At 48.1% G+C, this 24837-nt stretch overlaps 9 protein-coding genes across 9 annotated transcripts; 6 read left to right on the plus strand and 3 right to left on the minus strand.

The window, feature by feature from the left end:
- Nucleotides 1–1273: 1273 nt before the first annotated feature.
- On the minus strand, nucleotides 1274–2874 carry LY89DRAFT_790240 (uncharacterized protein). The gene is made up of 2 exons (XM_018223347.1): nucleotides 2422–2874; nucleotides 1274–2370 (listed from the first exon to the last, which is right to left on the minus strand). Exons 1-2 carry the CDS (start codon nucleotides 2606–2608, stop codon nucleotides 1424–1426), a joined length of 1134 nt encoding a protein of 377 aa, XP_018061219.1. The 5' UTR covers nucleotides 2609–2874; the 3' UTR covers nucleotides 1274–1423.
- A 150-nt stretch (nucleotides 2875–3024) lies between these two features.
- Nucleotides 3025–5514, plus strand: LY89DRAFT_790241 (uncharacterized protein). Its single transcript, XM_018223348.1, has 3 exons — nucleotides 3025–3301; nucleotides 3350–3484; nucleotides 3534–5514. Exons 1-3 carry the CDS (start codon nucleotides 3201–3203, stop codon nucleotides 5350–5352), a joined length of 2055 nt encoding a protein of 684 aa, XP_018061220.1. The 5' UTR covers nucleotides 3025–3200; the 3' UTR covers nucleotides 5353–5514.
- Nucleotides 5515–5709: 195 nt separating this feature from the next.
- LY89DRAFT_692220 (Diaminopimelate epimerase-like protein) lies at nucleotides 5710–6940 on the plus strand. The gene has a single exon (XM_018216489.1). It carries the CDS (start codon nucleotides 5790–5792, stop codon nucleotides 6708–6710), a length of 921 nt encoding a protein of 306 aa, XP_018061221.1. The 5' UTR covers nucleotides 5710–5789; the 3' UTR covers nucleotides 6711–6940.
- Nucleotides 6941–9958: 3018 nt separating this feature from the next.
- On the plus strand, nucleotides 9959–11473 carry LY89DRAFT_692222 (uncharacterized protein). The gene is made up of 3 exons (XM_018216490.1): nucleotides 9959–10409; nucleotides 10480–11312; nucleotides 11398–11473. The coding sequence occupies exons 1-2, from the start codon at nucleotides 10382–10384 to the stop codon at nucleotides 11283–11285; spliced, it is 834 nt and encodes a 277-aa protein (XP_018061222.1). The 5' UTR covers nucleotides 9959–10381; the 3' UTR covers nucleotides 11286–11312; nucleotides 11398–11473.
- Nucleotides 11474–13360: 1887 nt separating this feature from the next.
- LY89DRAFT_602532 (1, 4-alpha-D-glucan glucohydrolase) lies at nucleotides 13361–15310 on the plus strand (the record flags this gene model as incomplete). The annotated part of the gene is made up of 3 exons (XM_018210250.1): nucleotides 13361–13574; nucleotides 13633–14446; nucleotides 14494–15310. The coding sequence occupies 3 exons, from the start codon at nucleotides 13361–13363 to the stop codon at nucleotides 15308–15310; spliced, it is 1845 nt and encodes a 614-aa protein (XP_018061223.1).
- Nucleotides 15311–16114: 804 nt separating this feature from the next.
- Nucleotides 16115–18821, plus strand: LY89DRAFT_692225 (uncharacterized protein). The gene is made up of 2 exons (XM_018216491.1): nucleotides 16115–16406; nucleotides 16455–18821. Exons 1-2 carry the CDS (start codon nucleotides 16373–16375, stop codon nucleotides 18590–18592), a joined length of 2172 nt encoding a protein of 723 aa, XP_018061224.1. The 5' UTR covers nucleotides 16115–16372; the 3' UTR covers nucleotides 18593–18821.
- Nucleotides 18822–19047: 226 nt separating this feature from the next.
- LY89DRAFT_726271 (uncharacterized protein) lies at nucleotides 19048–20043 on the minus strand (the record flags this gene model as incomplete). The annotated part of the gene is made up of 1 exon (XM_018219041.1): nucleotides 19048–20043. The coding sequence occupies one exon, from the start codon at nucleotides 20041–20043 to the stop codon at nucleotides 19048–19050; it is 996 nt and encodes a 331-aa protein (XP_018061225.1).
- A 732-nt stretch (nucleotides 20044–20775) lies between these two features.
- LY89DRAFT_602543 (Microcystin LR degradation protein MlrC) lies at nucleotides 20776–22302 on the plus strand (the record flags this gene model as incomplete). The annotated part of the gene is made up of 1 exon (XM_018210254.1): nucleotides 20776–22302. One exon carries the CDS (start codon nucleotides 20776–20778, stop codon nucleotides 22300–22302), a length of 1527 nt encoding a protein of 508 aa, XP_018061226.1.
- On the minus strand, nucleotides 22095–24642 carry LY89DRAFT_399668 (uncharacterized protein). The gene has a single exon (XM_018207255.1). It carries the CDS (start codon nucleotides 24551–24553, stop codon nucleotides 22445–22447), a length of 2109 nt encoding a protein of 702 aa, XP_018061227.1. The 5' UTR covers nucleotides 24554–24642; the 3' UTR covers nucleotides 22095–22444.
- Nucleotides 24643–24837: the final 195 nt, after the last annotated feature.

Below are 24837 nucleotides of genomic sequence, written 5' to 3' on the forward strand. Positions count from 1 at the left end.
ATGGAGTTTTTTTATCTGTCTGTCTTGTGTTTCTCTTCGGTTTGGACTTACGAGGGCGTCACGTTGAGCTTCAAGAAGACCCTGGAGGTATCCTTTCTCCTAAATTACTAACTCGGCACTCTCCCCCTCCTCAGACGCCCAACCCCTAACCTGACATCACTGAATCCCCTCAGCCTTTTCTATACCATCCCTCTATCAACACCAATCCAATCACTGACCCAGCATCTACAAAAGTACCTCCCTCCTCCTAACAACTACACCAAACTAACATCGCCCTTCTTTCCTTTCCTTTCCTTTCCTTCCAGCCACACCTTCTTCGCTCGCACCACTTCCAACTCTTTTGGCTCTTGTCTGGGAGACGGGGAAAAGGGGTCCTTAGGTAACGTCTGTTGATCACGGGCTCGGTAGTGCAGTTCGGCTGTTAAGGGGGAGGGGGGAAAGCTTGATTTCTCCACTCCAGATGTGATGGGATGTGTTTCGTTTTAGACCGCGTTTCACGTCCTGGCTTGGTTATGTTTCTTGGTTAGGGCTGGTGCTAGTTCTTGTTTTTTTAGGGGGGCAATGGAATTTGTAAATGGAGTGAATGTTTTGGGGTTTGGACGTATGGGTTGTTAGTTTGATTGTCTCTTGGGTGGGAAAGATTTGTGCACGGGGAAAATTGGGTGGATTTTGGGAGGGGAGGATTCATGTTTTGATTTTGTTTTTTTGATGAGGTTGCTGAAGACATTTCGAGATGTTTATCTATGCAGTAAGCTGGTCATTTGGCACTCGGCTTTGACGCTTGCTTCCTCGTATACTGCTTGCTTTTCTTCTTGACCACCTACGTATATACTCAGTCCCCCTCCCAATCTCAAGGCTCGGATTTCTATCTTTACTCTTCTCTAGTCTTTCATTTCCTGTTTCTTCATCATCTCATTCATGGAAATGAGTCAACATGATTTTATTTCAGATTCAAGTAATCGAACCAATATCGCAATTAATGCTAATTCCCTCTTAGTCTCAAAGTGTAACTGGTGAGCCCCTGGGGCCTCATAAGGATGCATAAGAAATTGTCCCCATTAGTTAGATACACGAAGATGAACGGGTACGCGTTTATAAACTTAATGGACCATGGCTCACGGCAACGGTGAGTGACTACCTATGCTGATGGATGGAGTAGCGATTGTGCTTGTTGGTAGACTGACTGTATTCCTCTTCAATAACGAATAAGTAGGAGAGTATGGTAGTTAAATTTTAGAGTTCTAAGTAGTTCACTGGGATGAGACGAGAAATGAGATGGAAGAACATTGCATTTGATATGCTACTATTATTCCCTCCTGCCAGAGTTGGTGATACGAGATCAAAATCGTACCAGTCCAGGATACCAAATTTGACATTCTACAAAACCATCACCACAATCGTACAATCATCCCCTTTTGCTGCCCTAAATGAAATCACCACTCCCGAAGCCGCCAAATGGGTTCGGAGGTCGACCATTACCACCACGCTGCGGTCCATCACCGGGTCCTAAAGGATCATACCTCGCTCCAGGAGGGGCTCGAGGATCTTGTCTCGCAACACCTCCTTGACCACCAAACAACGGGTCATCGAACGTAGGATGCATGCCTCCCATCCCACCAGGCCTCGGCAAACCACCACCGCCGACAAAACTTCCTCGAAGGGGATCATGGGGTCCTAGGCCAGGAGGGTTCAAATCATCGTGTCCGATATTGAATGGTGAGCTCGCACCAGGAAATTGGGGAGCCATGCCACGTAGTGGTCTGTTCATATCATATTCGTCATCGAATCCTGGGGGTGGGAAGTCTCCTTGAGGAACAGGGTGACGGGGTTGAGCGACGTCAGGCATGAAGGGATAGGGTCGAGCTGGTTCTGGAAGGCCTGGATCACGGAGGGGATCTTGACGTGGATTCCTACGAGCATGGCCTTCTGCTCTTTCGTCTTCAGCATCTTCTCTAGCTGAAGCACCAGCGTTGGAAGCTTCTTCGTAACCTTCTTTGTGGAGGCCTGGCATTAACTTTTGGATTATGGTGACTTTGAAGAGAGATGCGAGGTCCTGGATTCTTGAGGGAGAGATGAAAATGTCTTTGAGTTTCGACGGCAAGTCGGAACGGTCCTCTTCGCCAGACTGGTTGAGTGTGATTCGTAGTGGAAGGGCAGCGGAGGAAACGTAGTCCTTGGCCGTCACTTCGAATCTGGAGATACGTTCATCGCCTAAGCCGATACCTCTGATTTCTGCCTTGCCTCCTAATCTATCAATCTTGACTACATATTGCATTGAAGATTGTGAATGTGCGTAAAGGAAGGAATGTGAGCCGAATGAAGAATTCCATTGTGGTGCTAATCGAGGAGCAAGTCGAGTACATTCCGCTTCTTTTGGGGAAGTCAGTAAAGTGAAAGTGTTTTCGGGATGGATCAACATACCCATCTTCTGTCCTTCTCCAAAGCCTACTAATCTGAATCCAACAGCTGCCATGCATGCGTGCGCAAACAGAGCGATAGCTTCATATGAACTGCTGAAATCTGAACCGGTATCGCCTTGAGGATGTGTAGGCAGGGCATCTGCCATGTGCTGGAGAATACTCTCCGTGCCTAGTGGGTTGTTTGCCATCGTTATTGAGTGTCAGAGTTTATTCTGCTGTAAGATGTATTGAAAGTTGTGTGAGGTAAGAAGTATTTCTATCGTCGTTACTGATGAGGGGTAGTGGGGTTGGTTCGTTCCTGATGTCCGAATATGAAGAAACGCTAGGAGTGATTCACCGGTGGTACTTTTGGCTCGATGGTAGAAAGATTATTGCTTTCTGAAGAGTTGTTGTGATGCTTTTCTCTTTTTTATGTTGATTTCTTCTGCGTATCTGGATATGGTGGGGTTGATGGCGAAGACAGAAGTTGCCTGGAGCTGAGAGCTTCAGCCACTTCAACCCCGGTCAGGCCTTTTTAGCGGCTTCTTTCAGTGGCTGCAGCGTGCGTCTCTCCACGTCTCAGCCATTGGTCCCTGCACGTCTTTTCTTTCTTGGAATTCCGCACGTCTAGACTTGCATTGTATGAAAACTTCGACAACAACCAGCATGTTCGGAGCTGGTCGAGGGGTGTGCTCAGTCCTTGAATAATCCTACCAAATCGTATCATACACTCTGCCCAATTCCTCACAACCACCCAATGTCCTTCCGGGTTTCGCGTCTCCTCTCATTAATATTCTCGAAATGACGCCTCCAAGCTCACCAATTGGGGATATGAAAGTTAGGAAACTGCCTGCGATTGGCCCCAAAGATCCATTTGTCAACGTGGTCAAAGTATTATCGAAGTGGGTAGTTATGCCGTCTATTGTTCTTTCATACTAATAGACATTCAGCTATATGGTCGACGAGATCGCATTGCCTTCAACTTTCGAACAACTACGAACGACCTCTGCTGGAAACAAGATTCGAATACTCGTGGACCATCTCGTTCTGAATGTCACAAATCCTTGCTTGATCAACGCTTTACTGTTAGTTCACCTGTCTCTGCCGGTATCATTTGCTCATTGAATGCGACAGAACCTTGAAATGGCACTTCTCTACTTTGGCCGAGGACGACCGTGGAGTCAACGACACAAGGGCGAACGCATGCGAGATAGTCTCATGGCGATTCTTGGCTCGGATATCAGAACGAGACGCGATGGACTTTTGTCTCTTCGAATTACCACAGATTCGGGAGGTGGAAGCATGCGCCAATGCAGATGCGAATGAACGGACAAGCCTTCTGCCACAATTTCGACCGAATACACCTATGACACCTACAAGACCGGGAAGTAAGAGGGTGGAACTGCTCCGATCAGTCTCGAATATTGGCATCCCCGCTGAAGAGCAAAACCAAGATGAGGATGAAGGAGATCCAACTTCGGCCTTTACTGGACTTAATGGTCTAGAGATTGCTGCTGTGGCAGATTGCAAGAAGTTCCTCAGTCAGAAGGTTGTACAGAAGATTGTTCATGGAATATGGAGAGGCGACATCACATTCTGGCAGGACTTGGGAGCACACACGACGAAGAAGCCACAGTTTTATAACCAGAGGCACTCGGACTACTTTACACGATTGAGAGTCCCATTGTACCAAAAGACTTTCGAAGTTCTCTTCTTTGCAACATTTCTGTTCCTCTACTACGCGGTACTCGTGGAGCGAAATCCATATCATATCACTCCTCTTGAAGCCGTTCTTTACATCTGGTTCGCGGCCTTTGCCTACGATGAGCTCAGCGAATTCATCGATGCTGGGTCCATCTTCTACGCTGTCGACATATGGAACGGCGCTGATCTCATCATTATTTTGATTGGGGTCGCCTTTTTGATCACTCGAGCTATTGGTCTCATTAAAGACGACGGACAGATAATCGACCATGCATTCGACATTTTATCTTTGGAGGCTCTCTTCATGGTACCACGTATTTGCTCGCTCTTGAGCTTGCATCCCTATTTTGGCACTCTGATTCCTTGTTTAAAAGAGATGGCAAAGGATTTCGTCAAGTTCATGGTCGTTGTGGCTGTCCTATATGTTGGCTTTCTTACGACATTCACCCTTCTGGCTCGGGATTCATTCAGCTTGGGTGATATGAGTTGGATACTGATCAAAGTCTTTTTCGGCTCCAGCTATCTAGGATTTGATATCATGAGGGACATCAATCCGTTACTTGGTCCCCCATTGATGCTGGTATTTGTCTGTATGACAAACATTCTGCTGATCACATCATTGATCAGTATTCTGAGTGATAGCTTTTCGAAAGTCATTGCTCATGCTAGGGAGGAATATTTGTTTGTCTATTCAGTGTACGTTTTGGAAGCCTCAACCAGCAATAGACTAACCCACTTCTACCCGCCATTCAACCTTATACCACTAATTCTCATTCGACCTCTTCGGCTTTTCATGCCCGCTGACAAGTTGAGAACGACCCGGATATTCCTTCTCAAAGCTACTCATCTACCGATTATTGGAGCGATATGGGTATTCGAAACCGCTTACGAGAGTATCAAAGGACATACTCCTATGTTTGCAACTATGGGTCCGGCCTCTGAGCAGTTAACCAGCGAGAGCACCATTCCCTCAAAGAAACCTCGACCATTCCTATCGAATCGAGCATCAGCGAATACAGCTTCTCAGCACTTTCCAGAACCACGGAATGATGATGGACCCGCCTCATGCTGTCAGGACCCCTTTGATGACCCAGTGAAAGGCAAGAAGGAGGGCGAGAGAGCAGTTTCACTGCCAGTAGATAACCCTGAGCTCAATGGGCTAAAGGCTCAGGTTGAGGATCTGAGCAGCAAGATTGCAGAGTTGACGGCCTTGATCATGGCGCAGCAGGGGACGGAAGGTCAGGAATGAGATGCTCTTTACGAAGATTGCATGTTTAGCAGTGTGCTGCAATTGTAGATATGTACATATGGGTCGAGCATTGGACAGGTTGTTCCAGGCGTTGGTTAAGTTAGCATTGATGAGGAATTGCAAAAGTCTTGATTTTGGGTTAGACCAGAAATTATATACCAGTCTACCTTTCCTAAATTCGGTTATTTTTCCGGATGTGTAAATAAAGCTGTTAGACTACTAAACAGCCAGCCCGGCGTGATTATCTTACTTCGTCTCAAACCATGGCACGCTGTTTTGCTTACAACCAAATGAGGCAATTCTACCCCACTTTAACAGCCACATTGAGTTGACTCACAGCTAGAAATTTTTATAATACCTCAACCACAAATCCTTTTCCTCAGTTGCTCCCTCTCATCTCATAACACCAACACCACCCGTTCTCACCAACATTCAAAATGCCCACCACCCAAAAATCCCTCCCCTTCACCACCCTCGACGTCTTCACCACCACCCCCTACAGCGGCAACCCCCTCGCCATCGTCTCCCTCCCTTCCCCCTGCCCCCTCACACAAGCCCAAAAACAACTCATAGCCAAAGAATTCAACCTCTCCGAAACCGTCTTCCTGCACCCCAGCCCTGACTCCAGCGCCACGGTCCCAGAATGGGAGATCGATATCTTTACCACGGATGAGGAGCTACCTTTCGCAGGCCACCCAACCGTCGGGACTGCTAGTTATGTATTAGGACTTGCCGGGAAGAAAAAGGGAGTCTTGAGGACGAAAGCTGGGAGGATTCCCGTCGAGGTGGTGCAGGGGGTTGGGGTAAGGGCTGAAGTTCCGTTTGATACTCATTTGCATGGGAAGACACTTTCAGGAGAGCAAAGAGGATTGAGTAAGGATGCTTCGATTCGGAAAGCTGAGCTTGAAGCACCGTTGTTTTCGATAGTGAAGGGGATGACGTTCCAGCTCATTCAACTCCCGTCTCTCGAACTGCTGGGGAAAGTCGAAATGACAGGTCTCTCGCCCGATTTTAATGTGGTGTTGGATGAGGAGTGGAAACCAAGTTTTGTGTCGAGGTATTATTATGTTTTGCTTGACGATGGGAAAGGAGATGGGGAGGTGAGGATTAGAAGTAGAATGGTGGAGGCGAAGATGGAGGATCCGGCGACGGGGAGCGCGGCTTGTGCATTGAGTGCGTATTTGGCCGGGGAGTGGAGGAAGGGTATGAAGTTTGAGATTGTGCAGGGAGTGGAGATGGGGAGGAGGAGTGAGATTGGGGTTGAGGTTGATGTTGATGTTAAGGCTGATGGGGGCATTGGTGGGGTCAGGTTGAGTGGTTGTGCGGTTGCTGTTATGGAGGGGAGTCTGAAGGTTTAAGAGTTATAGCTATGTCTTGCGTTACTTTCTTCTTTTTTTTAAAGAAAAAAAAGGGGCTTTGCTTCATATGAGATCCTAATCACGCTGTTCTATTGGAAAGAAGACTCAGGTAGCTAGCATCTTCATTCAATACCTAGGTAGTGACAGGTAAAAAGAGTTTCAAGTACAAGCCTAACGAGGGGCATAATCAAGATATAAATATGCTTAGCTAAATCAACCTATGATCAAAGAATCCCATCTTATACACATGGTTCTCCTCCAAATTCCAAACTGACCTACTTAATGAATACTTGTGAGTAGTGTGGTCCGTGGAATATTGAACGTTCATACAAAATAAGGAAGCAACGTGAAGCTCTAGGCTGATAAGGTAAGGAAAGTTGATTATGCTCTATGAGGTAGTAGAGCTTTTTCGAAAGGAGTAAGTATGGGAGATAGGTAATTAACGTCGTTCAGGTGATTCGCGCTTTCTCTACTCTTAGTGCCGTAAGTGCTTGCTCTCAGGCTCTATCTATTTAAGCTGTGATGAGGAAAAGTGGAAACTGCTCAGAGGAGAAACCAAAGAGTCATCGTGATACCCGGGTATATGGCGACTGGAAATGGTATGGAGATAAGTAATGTACAACCTCAAACAGGCACTGCTCAGCTACGTAAGTGACTTTTGAGGTAACTTGAGACTCTCAAAGCTGAGTATCAACAGTCGCCTCAACTTGTGTTATGCCAAGGGAGATTAATTGTCTGCCCGAAATCTAGACTTTGACAAAAGACAAAGACTTGTGAAGCAAAGACCAACAGCTAGCACTTTCGACATTCAACTTCTCCACTAGAAGCGAATTCACTCGAAAGGTCTCTACCGGCTTCGAACCGGGTTGGCGTCCCTCGTCTGGATCGATATAAATTCACGCCAAAGACTTGGACTTCAACTCTTCAACACAACAACACCCACCAACTCCCACAACAACAGTGGGTACCATTGCCTGCAACCTGATTCGCAACCCGCGCATCAACATTTGCTTCGCAATAGCTATTGCTTCATCTTACAATCCCACAACACCATGACGGAACGACGCTGGTCCAAAGCCGAAAAGGAATGGGCGCAGAGCGTACACCTTCCTAAAGGAGGATCGCAAGGCTTGCAACGATCTATCCATCGATCCCAGTGAGTACCTCCTTGATCATGAAGCAACAGAAAGACAGTACTGACCAAATACTTGTGTAGGCTTGAGCCAACAACAAACCCCATATTGAGACTTCACGTCGTAAAGAGCGAAAGTGGTGAAGAGATCGAGATCAACAACTCGCGTGGTCAATGGTTGAAGTTCTGTACCACCGGTGGTAAGTCTCGAAGCAGTGATATTGTCATGATCCTTTGCAGTTCCTTCAAGGTTGATCCTCAAACACGAACGACAATTATCTTCGATCTAGTCACGGCAGATAGCGACCGTTGATGGTCAACAAACTGACAACAACGCAGGTACTGACGATCCATCCTTCGAGATTCGTCTGTCGACCGTACCACAGGGCGAAACAGTCGAAGAAGCAGCAACAGGAGAATATATCGGTCTGAAGTTCAGCGCTTTCCCCACATATCACCACCAATTGATACACCAAGATCGAGAAGTGGTACCATTCTCGCCGAAGAAGAATTGTAGTCTTAATCTTGTCGAACCCGTCCTCTGCGGACCAACAAGTTTCACAGAAGAACTATACGATCTTCGATGGACGATTGACTCGAGAGCTAATCCAGATCTGGAACCCGATAGTGAAGAGCCGAAGATCATAACCCTCTCTTGGAAGTCGAAAGCTTTGGAAGTCTACAATCTCAGTCAGCGCACTGCTTTCGACGGACCTGACCTGGTAGTTGCCAATAATGTGTGTCGCATTGCGGATGATGATGGCGAAGAGCGAACAATCTCGGTAGACATAAAGTGGTGTGCTGCATTAGAGTACAGATACCGATACCTCCTTGCATGTCCAACAGGACTTGTCAAATACTGGAGAGCTAAAATCTTGAACAATGTCGGTACTGGTAGCGTACCCGTCGACCTGTGCAAGACATACCCGAGAGATTGTACAGAAGTTTACGAACTTGAGGCAATGCGTCCTACTGATTGGGTTGATCAAGGCAGAGGCCCACTGAAACCAATAGACGATATCGAGGGGAGGTGTACAGCTCTTCGCCCGAAGCGTGCTTTCATGTCAGTCGCTGAAGCCGAGTACTATTTGAAAGGTGCCTTTCTGTATGAAGAGCATCTAGTGTCCGAGTTGAGGAAAGCACACTTTGACAACAAGTATGAATTTTCGTACTGGAGAGTTGGTGTCGAGGCACTTTATACAAAAACCCAGCAGTGGTTGCTGGTCCTGGATAAACCTTTCATGTTCTTCCAAGAAGAAGCGAAGCTGCCACGAACTGGTTCCAAAGTGACCGTGGCCTGGAGAAACAGAAACAAGAAGACGGTTGTGGAATGGGAGGGAAAAGTGCTGGGTCTCAAACACGGGGCCACCTTCCATACCAAAATCGCCATACTTGTTTCGCGGTCTCCGCCTTTGGTGCGCACGTTTTCAGACAACAAGCTCCATGCTTACTTCACTTTCTCGGCCGAGCCTGAGTATTGCCAGTACATTCTGGATTCCATCGATGGGGTCATTTTTGAGAAGCATTCTGAAAGTGTGAAAAACCGAAATATTCATGGAATCCTGATGGGTCGGGACGGACATCAACCTTTGCCCTCACTTGCACCTCTCAATTTCGTCGATATTGGTAGAGACCAAATGGACGTTGGGCAAAATGCGGCTTTTAATCAACTATCGACCTCGACCTTGACAATTGTCATAAGCCCACCGGGTTGTGGCAAGACCATGATCGCTTCTAAATTCTGTGCGGCTTGCGTTAGAAGTGGTGAGCGAATTCTCGTACTCTCAAGGACCGATGTGGATGCTCGACAATTGTATCAAAATTCAGCCACTGAAGCCAAAGGCATGCTTGTTGATCAAAATCTCATCGATTCTATGATGCTTGTTGACCCGATGTCTGGCATTGACGAGCTCCTTTCAGAGGTGTTCTCTATGAAGAATATCCGCACAGGCTTCAAATCAGAGGTTTCACAAGCACTATCTGATAAGTTCGAGTTGTTAGCGGGATGCAAAGACATTGGTAATGCAACGGCCGTGTTCGCAACTGTGAATACTTTCAGCGATGGTCTTCTTCGAGGATTCAACCCTACTATCTTCATATGCGACAACGCAGATAGTATACCAGACTACATGATCTTTGCAGTATGTGGAGCTTTCTCTAAAACTTTGGAGAGAGTCTCTTTGTTTGCGGATGAAGGTTGCGTGTACGAAAAGAACCGAGCTTGTGAAGCGCTTATGGCTACAAAAGTGCGAGGACATTTCCGACGACAACTGGAATTTACCACAGTTTCTCGATTGATCAAGACAGGCATTAAGCCTGTTCGCCTCGACACGCAGTATCGCGTGGATCCTGACATTGCTTCGTATTTTCGGGACTTTACCTACAATGGGATTCACAAACCCCATGATCGCATCTTTTGTGATAGCCTTTCGGCACGCAAATCGGTGTATCTATTCACAATTCGATGGGTCGTTGATACCTTCAAGAAGCCGGCTGAGTCGTGTAAGGGTTCGGTTTTTGTAAACGTCGAGGACGGTCAATGCCTGAGTCTGAAGAATACCACGGGGCTATTGAATCTTCAGAACTTGATTGTGATAGCCAAGATTATACAATCAATGCCGGATTATGGGGTCATACAGGAACAGATTCTGGTTTTGACGTTCTTTAGGAGATCTGTTGCTCCAATCAAAGAATTCCTCAAGTCTCAGGGTTTGTATCCACGAGTCGAGCATGTCGACTCGGAGCGGATCAAAGATGGGCCCAATGCTGTTGTTATCATCGACGTTCCCACTTCTGATATCGTCAACCCTTACACAGGCGATCACCTCAGCGATTCAAGACGCAATGAGAAAGCACTCGTGCTTCCTAGTAGTCTTAGGATCGTGGTCGGGCGAGAAGATCTAGGACAGTCTAATGATTTCTTTGCGCCCTCCACTAAGCCCTCCTATGGAGAGAGCTTTTGGCTGAATTTTGTCACTCATCATATGAGACAAGGGATGGTCAAGAGTGTGAATGTTGGCGACAGAATTCTGAAGTATGAGAGAGATCTGGAATCGAAAAACTATTGGATGGTGTCTGAGTATAGGACCGAGGCGTCTGAGATGTTCGATGCTGTGAGATTTGACGAAGAGGACGAAGACACATCGATTCCTCTAGTGGAAGCTGGTGAAGCTGGCGTCGAAAGGTTGTCTGATCATGATATTGAGCGACATGAACGTTCGTCTTCGGTGGAGGCCGGCTTCGAAATATCGTCTTTCGATCATGATGCTGAGACAGATCAAAGCCCACAATCGGTGATGGATGGTAATATTTGGAAACGAAAGGAGTTGGCATTAGGTAGCTCCGAGTTGAACGAAACACCCTCAGCCAGCTATGATGAGGGCTCCAAATATGGTAATGATATAGACAAACTGGATCGGATCAAGAAGTCGAATTGGAGGTAGCGTAATGATAGCTTGTTGTTTGTAGATCTAATATATCGGTTAATTCTATAAACAAATCACTTGAGCACTCGAGGTCCATGTCGAGTGGTCTCGTGCACGATATGAAACTCACATTACGTGAAGAAGGGTAAAGTATGCCAACATATGGCTTCAAAAGAAAAAGGATATCTCGAGCATCATCAAAAGCGATGAGGTAAAGGGACAAAACCATCGATGAAAGAGGAGGAGATGTGGTCGGGTTATCCATCACGTGCATTTGCGCTGTTTGCAGCTTACCTAAGGTTTTTCTATCTCCGCACAACTGCGTCCCTTCTGTCCTTTTCACGCATCTATGTTACGAGCCTGCGAATACTCTCTGATTCAATACCAAATCTCATTCTTGTTGTGTAGTCGAAACACCGACAGTGGCCATCATAAAAACGTCAAACGCTGGGCATTCGCGAGTATCCGCCGCCACTTACTGTTTGCAGAGAGCAAGCGCAGTGCGAAAAGAATTGATCTACACGAACGTTGAAGCTGATTTTCATGCCAGTGCGTGTAAGCAGATTGGGTGAAAGTTGTTCAGAAACGGTACTTTGATTTGAACCTCGAGTGAGTTGCGCACCGTCCGGAGCTATCTCCGGACCCGAGGCATGTTGGCTCGGATTTGCTTGAAGTATTTCGTCTCTGTGCCGATAGCAGGATGTCATTCTTTGTCTAATTCTCCACGTGTGGGTGTTTTGTTTGGCCAGGTTGAAAGATTCGATCATCTCCTTTTTACCGTTTTCATCAATTTACTTCCATCACCATAGGACGGCAGCTCTGCTTTGTTCCCCAATCCATGAATGTATTGTTTGACTACTTGTTTCCATTCTATATTCTGTTAAAGAAGCTACAATGGATCTCGCAATCTCAATTGGGATGAAGCAGTACGCCATCCTAGCTTTCTTTTCATCCCCCTGCCTGAAGAGACATCTTCAAGATGGGGCTCTCCCAGACCGGGCAGGGCTTCCGACCCTTTCTCAGACTCCCTCGAAAGAAGGTATAGCTGTTATAAACTTATGTAGGCACTTTGTACATTGGAATGACTGCACCCAGACTTCGGAGAAAAAGATGTTTGAGGTGAAGACCATTTGAACATAGAAAAAAAAACATGAAAGCGCCTGGTGCCTCATCAACAAGCGCCGAAAGTCAAACACTTCCATCTCTCCCCCAATTCAAACCATTTCTTTCCTCCACTACTTCTTGTCTCTTCCTACCCATTAATATTCACCAGAGTAGAACTCAAGCTACCCATCTGATTATTTCCGGATTACGAATCTCTTATTTCCAGCTCCATCCTCGCATGCAGTTCACCATCCTAGGCCCAAAGCCACGGTAAAGGTACCGCATCCCAACCACGAGTTGGTAACTAAAGATGGGACGAACACGAAAATCACTGAGGGCTCCGTACCTTCCGCATCATCGCTAGCAACATCCACTCAGCACAACTCACTAAAAAATTACCCTTGAAGACACCCCAGAATAGCTTTTTCCAGGGCAGAGGCTCAAATGCTCGGTCATATGTTCGGAGCCTCTTCGCCACCACGAGCTTTTAGGGCCTCGCAGCCTGGGGATCTCGGCCAAATACATCGGACGGCGGCGGTTCGTGCCTGGACGTCCCTGACCGAAGCTGCAGTTTCCCCGCTTCCCCAATCATGTTGGCGCGCGAACGACCCCGCATGACCAATTGGATGACGGAGACTCCGCAAAAGAGTCGGCCCGTTGGAGGGGAAGAGAGGAGGTCCAGGACACCGGTGAGGTTTGTGCTTTGATGATGTTGAGGCGCGACCGACGGACGCGGAGGAATTCTTAAGCTTGGAGATGTGGAGTTAGTTGCTGTGGACTAGCCGCTCAAAAGAAGGAGAACCCCGATGATCTGAATCGTAAAGGTGTCTGGAGCATTGTTAGACATCCAAAGTAAGTTGATCTTTTTCCATGTCTTCATTGCTGACAGGCAATAGTTATCGAAGAGATATTGTATAAGAGTGTATTGACATCTTGACACTGGTCGTACAGAAAGGTCAGGAGATATCGAGTTGACATCATTCTTCAAGATGCGCTTTTCTGTCGAGGTCATAGGACTGCTGACCTGTTTTCTCTCTCAAGCTATTGCAGCTCCAGGAAAGAGAGATCTCACCTCGTTTACTGCTGCTGAACGAGCAATTGCGTTACAGGGAGCCTTGAACAACATTGGACCAGATGGAGTAAAGGTTCCTGGTGCTGGTGCGGGGTTCGTGGTTGCCAGTCCAAGTAAAGTAAATCCTGACTGTAAGTACTCTTCTATGAATGGGTCAAGGGATTGAAGATTGATTCTGACTCTGAACAGACTTCTACACTTGGACTCGAGACTCCGCTCTCACACTGAAGATGTTGATTGATGAATTTATCTTCGGAAACACAGCCCTCCAATCTTATATCGACGACTACATCCACGCTCAAGCAAAACTCCAAACAGTCTCCAATCCGTCAGGGACATTCTTACCCGCCGGACTCGGTCTCGGAGAGCCAAAATTCCAAGTCGACGGCACCCGCTTCAACGGTGCCTGGGGTCGCCCTCAACGAGATGGCCCAGCTCTTAGAGCGATTGCCTTAATGACTTACAGCAACTGGCTCATCAAGAATGGAAATTCTACAGCAGCAAAGACAATCATCTGGCCTATTATCGCCAATGATTTGTCTTACGTCGGAGAATACTGGAATCAGACAGGATTCGATCTCTGGGAAGAGACTCTTGGATCCAGTTACTTCACCATCCAGAACCAGGCCCGAGCTCTCATCGAAGGTGCCCAACTCGCTCATGATTTGGGCGTCACATGTCCAGGCTGCGTCCAAGCTCCCGAGGTCCTTTGCTTTCTCCAAAGTTTCTGGAATGGGGAGTTTATCGTGAGCAATATCAATATTGACAATGGCCGCACTGGAATCGACGGAAATTCAATCTTGGGTCCGATTGCGATTTTTGATATCGATGCCTATTGTGACAGTCCGACAATGCAGCCTTGCCACAGCAACAATTTGGCAAATTTCAAGGTGTTGATAGATACCTTCAGAGCAACGTATGCCATCAATGATGGAATTCCAGAGGGGCAGGGAGTTGCTGTCGGACGGTACGCTGAGGATGTCTACATGGGCGGAAATCCTTGGTATGTCCCTTTCCATTCTCTCACTCCCCACTGCTAATCTTTCATAGGTACCTCATCACCACCGCAGCGGCCGAGTTCCTCTACGACGCCGTTGCCCAATGGAAAGCTCGCCACGTCCTAATCGTCGACAGCACCTCCCTCGCTTTCTTCCAAGACATCTACCCATCCGTCACCGTCCGCCAATACAACTCCGGCAACGCCAACTCGCCTTTCGCCCAGATAATGGACGCCGTAACAGCATACGCCGACTCCTTCGTCGCAGTAGCAGAGAAATACATCCCCTCCAACGGATCGCTCGCCGAGCAATTCAACCGCACAACGGGAGTTCCCCTTTCAGCTAACGATCTCACCTGGTCGTACGCTGCATTCGTGACTATGGCGCAACGACGAGCAGGTCAATATCCTGCGTCATGGGGAAGTAGGAATGCGATTGCGCCTCCAGCTACTTGTGCCGGCACCAGCACGACAGGAGTATACGTCCCTGCCATCGCAGCAGGAGCTCCGAATGTGACGAGTACATGTCAAGTCAACGTTATATTCGACGTCAACGCCACGACGTACTATGGCGAGAATCTGTACGTGATCGGGGATACGGATGATCTCGGTGTGTGGGATGTCTCGAATTCGCTACCGATGGGAGCAGGTGGGTATACTTCAGAAAGACCGCTTTGGAGTGTAAGTGCGTACTTGAATGCTGGGGAGGAAGTCAATTATAAGTATGTGAGGCAGGAGGATTGTAATCAGCCGTATATTTATGAGACGGTCAATAGGACATTGACGGTGCCGGCTTGTGGGAGTGCGGCGATTACGACGAATGATGCGTGGGATGGGCCGGTTGGGACGAGCGGGAATTGTGGATCTTAAGAACATTTGTTTAGCCTTCTGAAGAAGAATCAACAAGTATACTTACCAGATTGGCTTTTAGCTTGGCACCTTGTATGAGGGCGCAGATCAGTCAGTGCCTTCCTTGGGAGATCGTTATGCTACCAAACGTACTATGGGCCGTGATCAAGTCAGTGCTTCTACTGGTTCGAAATCGATAATGTTCTTCCAGAGCAATTTTGAATCTCTGAGCGGACGTGACGGGCTCCTCCATCCCTCGAATTGGTGACCGTCGCTATATGAAAAAGACCTAAGACAAAATCTAGCAAGAAAAGTTCAGCGATATGATCGATAAGATCCATACCAAAGACGAATGGGAACTTACTAAATAGATTTCTAGTCGGAAGCCAAATTGGCTACTAGTGTATGCGCTATGCGTCTAAGTTTTGGAGAGTATTGCAACGAAATCTCTCATAGAGACGTTGTCTCCCTTGACATTGGACTTTCCAAACAGCCGTTGGCGTGGTCAAGGTTAGCTGCATGCACGGCGTGCCACGCAAATGCTCCTTGCCATCAAGGTAAATCAAATTCATTTTGAAGCGACGAAATTCTTATCCTGTAGAGAGTGAAAGACTCCTCGAAAGAAAGCCCACATCAATGTAGGGTAGTATTGCTCAATGAGACATGACCCCACCCCCTTGCTAAGCGAAACTCGCTTGTCCGCCTCACTTTCCCCAATTGCACACAGCCTTCTCTCGTGAAAGCCCATCCAAAGGCAGATTCCTGCTTATCAAACCCAATATGGACTTACCAAGACGGGTCACCGACAACCTGCATGCAGATTGCCGCAACGCTACTGAACGTGGAGGTAAATTACCCAATAACGACCACACCTTGAGATCCCGCATGTAACAGAAGGCATGGCTCCAAATGGAGGGGTAAGGTTCAGCCGCACTCTTATCATATTCCCTCAATCCGCTCTTCCTTTTCTTTCTCAGATGTTCTGCTCAGCTCTCTTGGACCTCTAATTCTCTGTAGTTCGGGCTTCTCGATCCAAATCTTGTAGCAATTCAACAGCTCCAGTTTGTTGAAGGGCTCTCAAATATGGGTTTCAACGAGCGTCGAGCTCAACTGCTCGGTAAGTCGTAAGGCTGGCTCATCCGCTCACAATGCTGACGAAAGATAGCAAACGTCAAGTTCCTTTACGGACCCGACACCGAAGTCCTCACTCTTTCCCACGATGCCGGCCACCAAGCCATCGCCGTACGATACGATGTCTTTTCCGCATCATGGACGAAGTTTCTCCACGGGCACCGCAATTCCAGAAATACTATGGATGCCCTCCAATGTCTGCTTCGCGAGACGGAAATCGAGATCACAAAACGACTTTCCGTGAACGGTGTCAGCGTTCCATTTGCCGAATCGAATGGCATGCAGAATATGAGTCTACATCGCAGAATGCACCATGGTCTTGGTCCTAGCAGCATTGCGAGCTCTGATCAGTCGAGGTTTGAGTTCATAGCTACTCCACAATCGAGCGTGACGGAGAGAGACATTCCTCATCCTTGTGAGTCCTGTGAGGCACTTACAGAGGAGCCTGGACTTAATCTTGCCGTCGATCCCGTCGAGGATGAATGGGCTTTGCCGATCTCTAAGAAAAAGAAGAAGGGGAAGAAGGGTGTTTTGGGTTGGTCGTTTGAAGACCCTGTTATTGAGGAAGCTGTTTCCGAGCAACCGCCTCAAGCACCGCAGCCGGCGTCTGAACCACTGGCTGAGGTGGTCGATGACTGGGGCTCTTTTTGGGCTTCCAAGAAACAGAAGAAAGGGAGACATATTGTCACCACCGTCGATTGCGCTGTCGACGACGTACCCAGGGTCAAGGAACCACCTGCGCCTGAGCCGGAACCAGTCGTCGAGACTGCGGTCGTCGAGCCTACTGACGAGTTTGACTGGGGCTTCAGCTCGACTAAGAAGAGTAAGAAGAAGAAAAGCAAGAGTGCCGCTCTCTGGGACATCGAGCCTAGTGACCAGCCCACCACTGAAGGCATACCGGTCGAGCAGCCTGTAGAGGTAGCCCCTGCCGAAGAGCACAAGGTGGAAGCGGAAGAGGTTCCAGCACCGGAGCCGAACCCTGAAGATGACCCTTGGGCAGCAGCTTTCTTGCCTAAGAAAGGTGGTAAGAAGGACAAGAAAAAGAGGTCAGTCCGGATCGAGACTCCACCACCTGAGCCAGAAATCGCTTCAATTACGGAAGAGAATTCCTCTACCCTTCCTCCACCTGAGTCAGGACCCGACGCAGCGACTGAGGAGAGCATATGGGATGCATTTTCAAGTCAGAAAGACACCAATGTGGCCGTGGAAGAAGTCCCACCACCAGCTCCAGCGGACCCTGAGCCTGAGCCTGAGCCTGAGCCTTCTATTGAGTTCGGATGGGGATCCTTCTCGTCCAAGTCCAAGAAGTCCAAGAAAAAGAAAGCAAGCTCTTCAAGCTGGGAAGTGGAGGCTGAGCCTCAACCACCACCTGAGCCCATGACACCTGAGTTGGTCCCTCAGGATACGCAATGGGATTTCTCGTCGGCTCGCAAGGGCAAGAATAAAGAAGAAGCTGTGGCCGTGGAGGAGAGCTCACTAGCTGTACCGGAGCCAGAACCCGTTTCTGAATACGATGGATGGGGCTCATGGGGCTTGAGCAAGAAAGAAAAAAGAACGAAGGCAGCTCAAGCAATAGTAGAAGAAAAACAGGATCCACCCGTGGAGCCAGCTGTAGCTGCCGATGGCTCTTCAAGCTGGACAATCAATCCGAACACGGGAATCATAGAAAGGAGCAAAGAACCTGAGCCAGTTCCTGAGCCAATTTCCGAAGACGATGATTGGGGTTCCTTCGTGCCGAAAAAGAAGAAGAAGGGTAAGAAGGGGAAGTCAATAGTACAAGATGATCTGCCCTTGGAAGAGGAGCGAGTGTACACTTGCACCATTGCAAACTGCGGATGTGAATTTTCTGTCCCACCCCCGCCCCCACCACCAGAGGAAATCATCGAAGCGCCACCAGAGGTCATCGAGACAACGCTCCCACAACAAGAATCCAGCACCGTCACTGAAGCAACTATCCCCGAAGTCGAATCTCGCAAGCTATCCGGCCACACCGTCGTCCTGAAGATCCACCACACAAGCAACGCTGGCAAGAACATCTTCATGACAATGTTGACGCTAGAGGAGAATACCCGCCAGGCGATTTTCAACGCCGTGACAAGATATCTTGACTCCAAGTTTGCACAGGTTGAGCGAAGCCTTGAGATAGTTTGGTGTTGGCAAGAATGGGGATAGTTTTGATTTGTCTGGTCTCCACGAAGATATGTGGCCGGAGTATTTGGATTACTTTTCCGAGTGTACGAAGTTTCCTGAGTTGACTGTTGAGGCGGTTGATGTCTAGTAATGAAGTTTAATGATGGTTCCGATTATTTTCTTCTTGTTTTGGGTTTTTGGGATTTCAATACTACGCTCGCTTGAATGGAGGGCTATTTTGCACACGTTAAGCTCGATTTAATGATACAAATGATATAAATTTGTTTGAAATAATCATTAACAACGTAAAAGTCAAGTCTATATTCGTGATTCAGGAATTCGAAATTCATGCCTTCATTTTCAAGATCGTGGAGATCAATTTCCCGTTCCAAGTCCGACTCTCGTGCTCGACATTGCATTGACGTCTGCGCCATGCCTAGGCTCCCCTTTTGTCGTTGAAAAGAGAGATTTCATGATCGTGCGACGCTTGTCCTGGATCAGTACCTCTCCGAAGCGTAACTTCGAGGAGAACTGTAGGAATCTTGCCTATTGAGATTGACAGGCTCCTTGTGATTGAAAGATTCTCCTCCATGACAGGGACAATAACACAACCTTGCATCCTGCTTCATCGAACAAGGGCAGAAGATGCCTCCAGATTCTGATGAAGCCAAGTGTGCCATCGCCATATTATCCCCATCCAAAGCCCACATCGTATTCCCAGTTCTCCCAGCCTGGCCTGTGCCCGTGGCTTCGATCTCAAAGTCATTTTTGTTCTTGCGGATACGCGCGGAGCCTGTCGTACCAGTCACCGTTGCCTCTGCGTCACCGGTGGAATTAATAAGGGCGGTCGCATCGCCACGAGATGCCACCAATGCGTTTCTCAGGTGTCGAGGTGCAGTCGACATCGTAGATACCATCCGCCTAAGACTGCCTTTCGGCTGACTGACGATAGCATTTGAAGACGGATTTGTCCGAGTAAGGGCAGTGGACATTGATCCCAGCCTTCCGCCTTTTTTGCCGTCTTCAATCATTTGCGAAGCAGGCACCGCTGACATTGACAAAGCCCTATGCGTATGGATCTTCGCAGCACTATCTCCGGCTGAAACAGCAGCTCCTTGGTTGGATGCAAGAGCTCGAGAACCGCTACCCTCGGTGTGGACGGATAGTTCTGTTTTACCAGCTACAGCCGCGCTCACAAACTTGCCCTGGGTGGCTTTTGCGAATGCTGAAGCTCCATTGTCGCGTGTGCCAGCCTGAGCGCTACCTTTGACATATGCGGCTTCCGTGCTTGACAAACTTCCTGCACTTGTCAGTTTTATATCAAGTGCGAGAATATTGCTGAGTTGTACTGTAAGGCTTTTTTTGAGTACTCCCACGTGCAACAAGAGCGTGATAGGTTTCGCCTTCGCCAGCGAGTCTGCTTTCTTGGTTACCCATGGCAGTAACAACTTCGTCAAATGTGAGTACCCACAACTTGTAGTCCTTGCGTACATTCGGGGCTAGAGTGTCAATTATATGAGGAGCAAAGGTCTGCACGCCATGTTTCTCATGGAATAGAACTCCTTCGTGATTGGAGCCTCACTCGACATTAGAGGGCATTTTGACACCGTCCTGAAATATGGATCACCAATAATAAGTTTTTGACATAGGTACAGTGAACTTAAATGGACGCCACAGAAGAGGAAATCAAGGAAGAGCGCAAGTAAAATCACACCCAAAAGAAAACAGGGCTGAAAAACGCCCTTGATCTGCATGTCCAGCCTTGCAGGGCGACCAGTCATCTTAGTCTGAAGAAACATTTCAAGAGATAAGATCACAGTAAACTCAAGTATCAAGCGAGTGGTCTGACAGCTCTATATTCAAGAGATGCACCAGCCAGGACACAAACAAGGCTGCAAGACGCAGAACGTGGAGTTCAATAAGTATGCAGATTTGCTGTGCTAGCAATGAAATATGTCCCAAAATCTTGAACTCATGCTACTTCTCGAATCGAATTCCAATCGAAGAGTGGAAGCTCAACAGATGGAATTAAAACAATAGACATTAAAGAAAGAAAGTAGATTGATGGTGCTGCGATAAAATCTGAGGCTACCTATATATGTGTTGTTCGGAAATTCCGCCCCGCGTTTTAAATCGGCCCGAGTTCCCAACGACTCGCATTTGCCAGACCCGACCAACCAGAACACCGAAACCTAAACCCTATACAACCTATGTCTGTGGACGACATGACGGAAAGGAACCTCCCTATCGTCGCCGTTGCAGGACTCGCATGCGAGACTTCCACCTTCAGCCCAGGACGAACTCTCGCTCCCGCTTTCAAACCCAAACGTGGGGGTGAGATTATATCACATTACAGCTCTTTCATCGGTCCCTCGACACCCTTAGGAAATAAAGTAGAATGGAAAGGGGCTCTCATAGGCCATGCATTGCCAGGTGGAATCGTGACGAAAGATGCCTTCGAGGAACTCGCGCGTGAAATCATAGCTCGACTTCGAGACATCGTCTCACAGAGTCCGATTCAAGGACTGTGGTATGACATTCATGGTGCTATGTGCGTGGAGGGCTTGGATGATTGCGAAGCGGAACTTCTGAGGCGGATCAGAGGAGTGATTGGGAAGGATGTGTTGGTTTCTGCGAGTATGGATTTGCATGGGAATGTTTCGAGAGAGTTGTGCCATATGACGGATCTCATCACGTGCTATAGGACGGCGCCGCATGTCGATGTTAGGGAAACGAGGGAACGGGCTTGTAGGAATTTGGTTGATTTGTTAGAAAGTGAGAAGGGGAGGCCGTTGAAAGCTTGGGTGCCGATTCCGATTTTGTTACCGGGAGAACAAACGTCGACGAGGTTAGAGCCGGCTACACATATCTATGCTGCTGTTCCTGAAGTTGAGAAGACAGATGGCGTGATCGATGCCGCGATATGGGTTGGCTATGCGTGGGCAGATGAACCTCGGAACCGAGCTGTGGTCGTTGTTACAGGATGGGACAAGAGCGCTGTCTCAGTAGGTGCTGAAAAGCTAGCAAAAATCTTCTGGGCAGCACACAAAGACTTCAAATTTGTGGCACCAACCGGTACCTACAAGGAATGTCTCGACATAGCACTCGCTTCTAAGGCTCGACCGTACTTCATATCAGACTCAGGAGATAATCCAACAGCAGGAGGCTGTGGTGATGTTACCTGGGGACTTACACATTTACTCGCTCGACCGGAATTCAAATCTCCTAGTGGCCCAACGGTGATATACGCATCAGTTCCAGGACCCAAAGCTGTCGAAGCAGCAGTCCAAGCTGGCATTGGAGCCACAATCACAGTAACAGCAGGAGCAGAAATCGACAATCTGCATGCAGGTCCCGTCACCATTACCGGACGCGTACACTCAATCAAGCACGGCGACAAAGACGCAGTCATCGAAGTCGTTCTCCAAGTTGGATCCGTATTCGCTATCCTTACCAAGCTTCGAAAACCATACCACCATGAGTCTGACTTTACGGAACTGGATTTGAAGCCGCGGGAGGCGGACATTGTGATTGTAAAGATTGGATATCTGGAGCCGGAACTTTTTGACATGGCGAAAGATTGGATGTTAGGACTGACTCCCGGAGGTGTGGATCAGGATATTAAAAGGTTGGGACATGTGAGAATCAGGAGGCCAATGTGGCCGTTTGATGAGAAGTTTGAGAAGGAGCCGGATTTAAGAGTGAGGTTCATCGAAGGGAGTGGTGAAAGTCTGGAGGGGGTTGATGAGTAGGCGCAAGGTGTAAAATAAATACTCGACAAACGATACGAATATCGGGGTCCATATTGGATATCTGTAAAGTTATTTCCACACCAAAGCATGTTCCAGATGCCTTCTATACCATGTTTCTCTAGTGTTGAAATCGTAATAGCTCTCAGAAGATACGGAAAGTCCGCTTTCGCATCTCCCCCCCTCTTATACCCTCCATGACTTCTCCGTTCATGATACCTTCTACATAAGCCTCGCCTACTATCTGGAAACCATTTCCGCTTTCACTACGCTCTCTCAGTACGAATGGAACGGTACTGCCAAACAGTACAGCAATTTTATCTTTTCTTTGCGTTTCAGGTGGGCCGAGACCCATGTATCCGTTTTGCGTGACTATGAGGCGTCTTCCTAAGGCATACTTTTCGAGTCCTGGGCGCTTCGGGTCTTCATATGAGCCTAGTCCGAGGTCGTCCTTGGATCGAAGGTGTTCGAATGGGTCAGGCACGACAGATGGAAGTAGGAATGGAGATGCGTTCAAGTCATATATCCCGTTCTCCCACAGGGCCGCCAGAGAGTCAGAGAATGTTTTATCAGTGCCAGTCTTCCGAGGACCCCTCGGCTTCCAGTGTGAAGGAATCCTGGGAAGATAGGAATCTATGTTCCTGGAACCACGGTCTTTGCAGTCCTCTTTGGTACAGATCACGTAGCCCGCGGTCAGCGCCTGCCAGAATGCTCGAGTTCGTCCTCCTACTATAACGTAGGGATCGGGGCCAGTGTATTCGTCAAGGAAGACTTTCCTACAATTACTAACGTTGAGCATGAAGTAGGTTGAGTTCTGCCACGGCTCAGAGACGCCTGTTGGAAATAATTCTCCAACTGATAAAATGGTATCAAATAGGACGCCATCGGCATCCAGAGCTGACTGCTCCCTCAGGTGACGAACACTGCTAGTGTGACTGCCAGATGCCTTGTACTCGTCGCTGTGGAGGAGGGCGTAGTCACTAGCATGTGGCCAACCTGGTGCCCACGATGGCAGACCGTCCAACGGCTGTCCTTGGCAGTGCTTCAACAGTTCTAGACCGGTGCTGGAATGGATCAAAGATAGAGCGATATCTGCATATAACTGAACTGTTGATTTGCGATAGTCGACCGAAACGTTGGACACGTTTCCAGGGAGTTCCTCCCCTTCAACGGCCAATCCCATAAGTCCGTAGACCTTGTCCCGTGGATCGGATGCTTCGCGACCCCGGTGCTGGACCAGAAGAGGAAAAAGGGTCTGATATATATTCCTCCGCGTGTCTTCGAGCTCGATTATGGGCTGGAGATGTCGGAGTTGTTGACGAAGTTCCGAATTATGGACATTCAGCCTCTCAGCTGCCACAGCAATGTATGACCATGGCAGCGACAGCCAGCCACAAAGAACCACCACATTACCCTCGGGCTTCACCGAGCCTCCATTAACAAGCTCTTGCACGATCCAGATTCGTGTCCACCACCTCCGTTGGAAAAGGCAGTCGAGTGCCAGGATCTCATCGTCACTCATCGTCCATACCTTGTCTGCTGCATACTCTGGCATTCCCAGTTGTCGAACAAGGTTCATAGCTATGTTGCTATTATTTTCTTCTTCTCCAAGCCAGATCCATAGTTTCCTCGCATTTAGATATATGTCACCCATCAAGCGTACCTGGTGAGCTTTTTCGATGTCGTCAGTCTGGTTTATGCACAGAGCATCGATCCAGATGACTACTGTTTCCGACTCGGACTCGGGATCCTTATGCTCTACCGGTCTAAGTCGCGAATTTGAGGCCTTCACAGCTGTTTTTATCTTCATTTTCTTTCGCTTCACCTGCTGCCAGCCTGCATTCTCATCGGCCTCCTTCTTTTCTCCAGTGTCCGGCTTCTTCTTAACACCCAACGTGACACGTCGACGTCGAAGGAACGAAGCCAAATTGAGACTCACAGAATGAAGCATGCCGTCGATCGAAATTGGTATGGTACCACGCAAGTCCTGCCATGTGTATGACAGAGCCTCATAGTAAATTGTCGAATCGAACAAAGAAACTGTTTTCAAGCAGCATCTTATCTCCTCATCCCAGGTTTTGGCTGGTAGGATGTGCAATAGTCGGATCTCAGAGCGATTGTTGTAATTTATCGGAGAATACTCTCTGACATGAAGCCTGGTACTACTTTGTTGTGTAGCCTCAGGGTGATGCATTGGAGGGGTGTCGATGGAGAGAAAGTCGGTGTCGACAGTGATATCCTCAAGGCGATTCATGTTGTCTATTTCGATTGTATGTCATTGCTGATCAGAGGAAGAAGTATTTGAAGAACTAATAGTGATGCCTATAGCCTGGTGGAAGTTGAAAGTAAAAGGGAACTCGGCCAACCTCGCTTCGGGAAAGCGCGCCACTATGCAAGCCACACAACCAGCTGAAGACACCGACCTCAACCAACTGAGAGTACAAATTAGAACAACCAGAGAGAGAGAGGTTGACCTGGGATCATATACTCTATATTATATTATCGTAGCAAGAGATCAGCCGAGGATACCTCTCACCT

The sequence above is a fragment of the Mollisia scopiformis genome (assembly GCF_001500285.1).
Source record: "Mollisia scopiformis unplaced genomic scaffold LY89scaffold_40, whole genome shotgun sequence".
Lineage (NCBI taxonomy): Eukaryota > Fungi > Ascomycota > Leotiomycetes > Helotiales > Mollisiaceae > Mollisia > Mollisia scopiformis.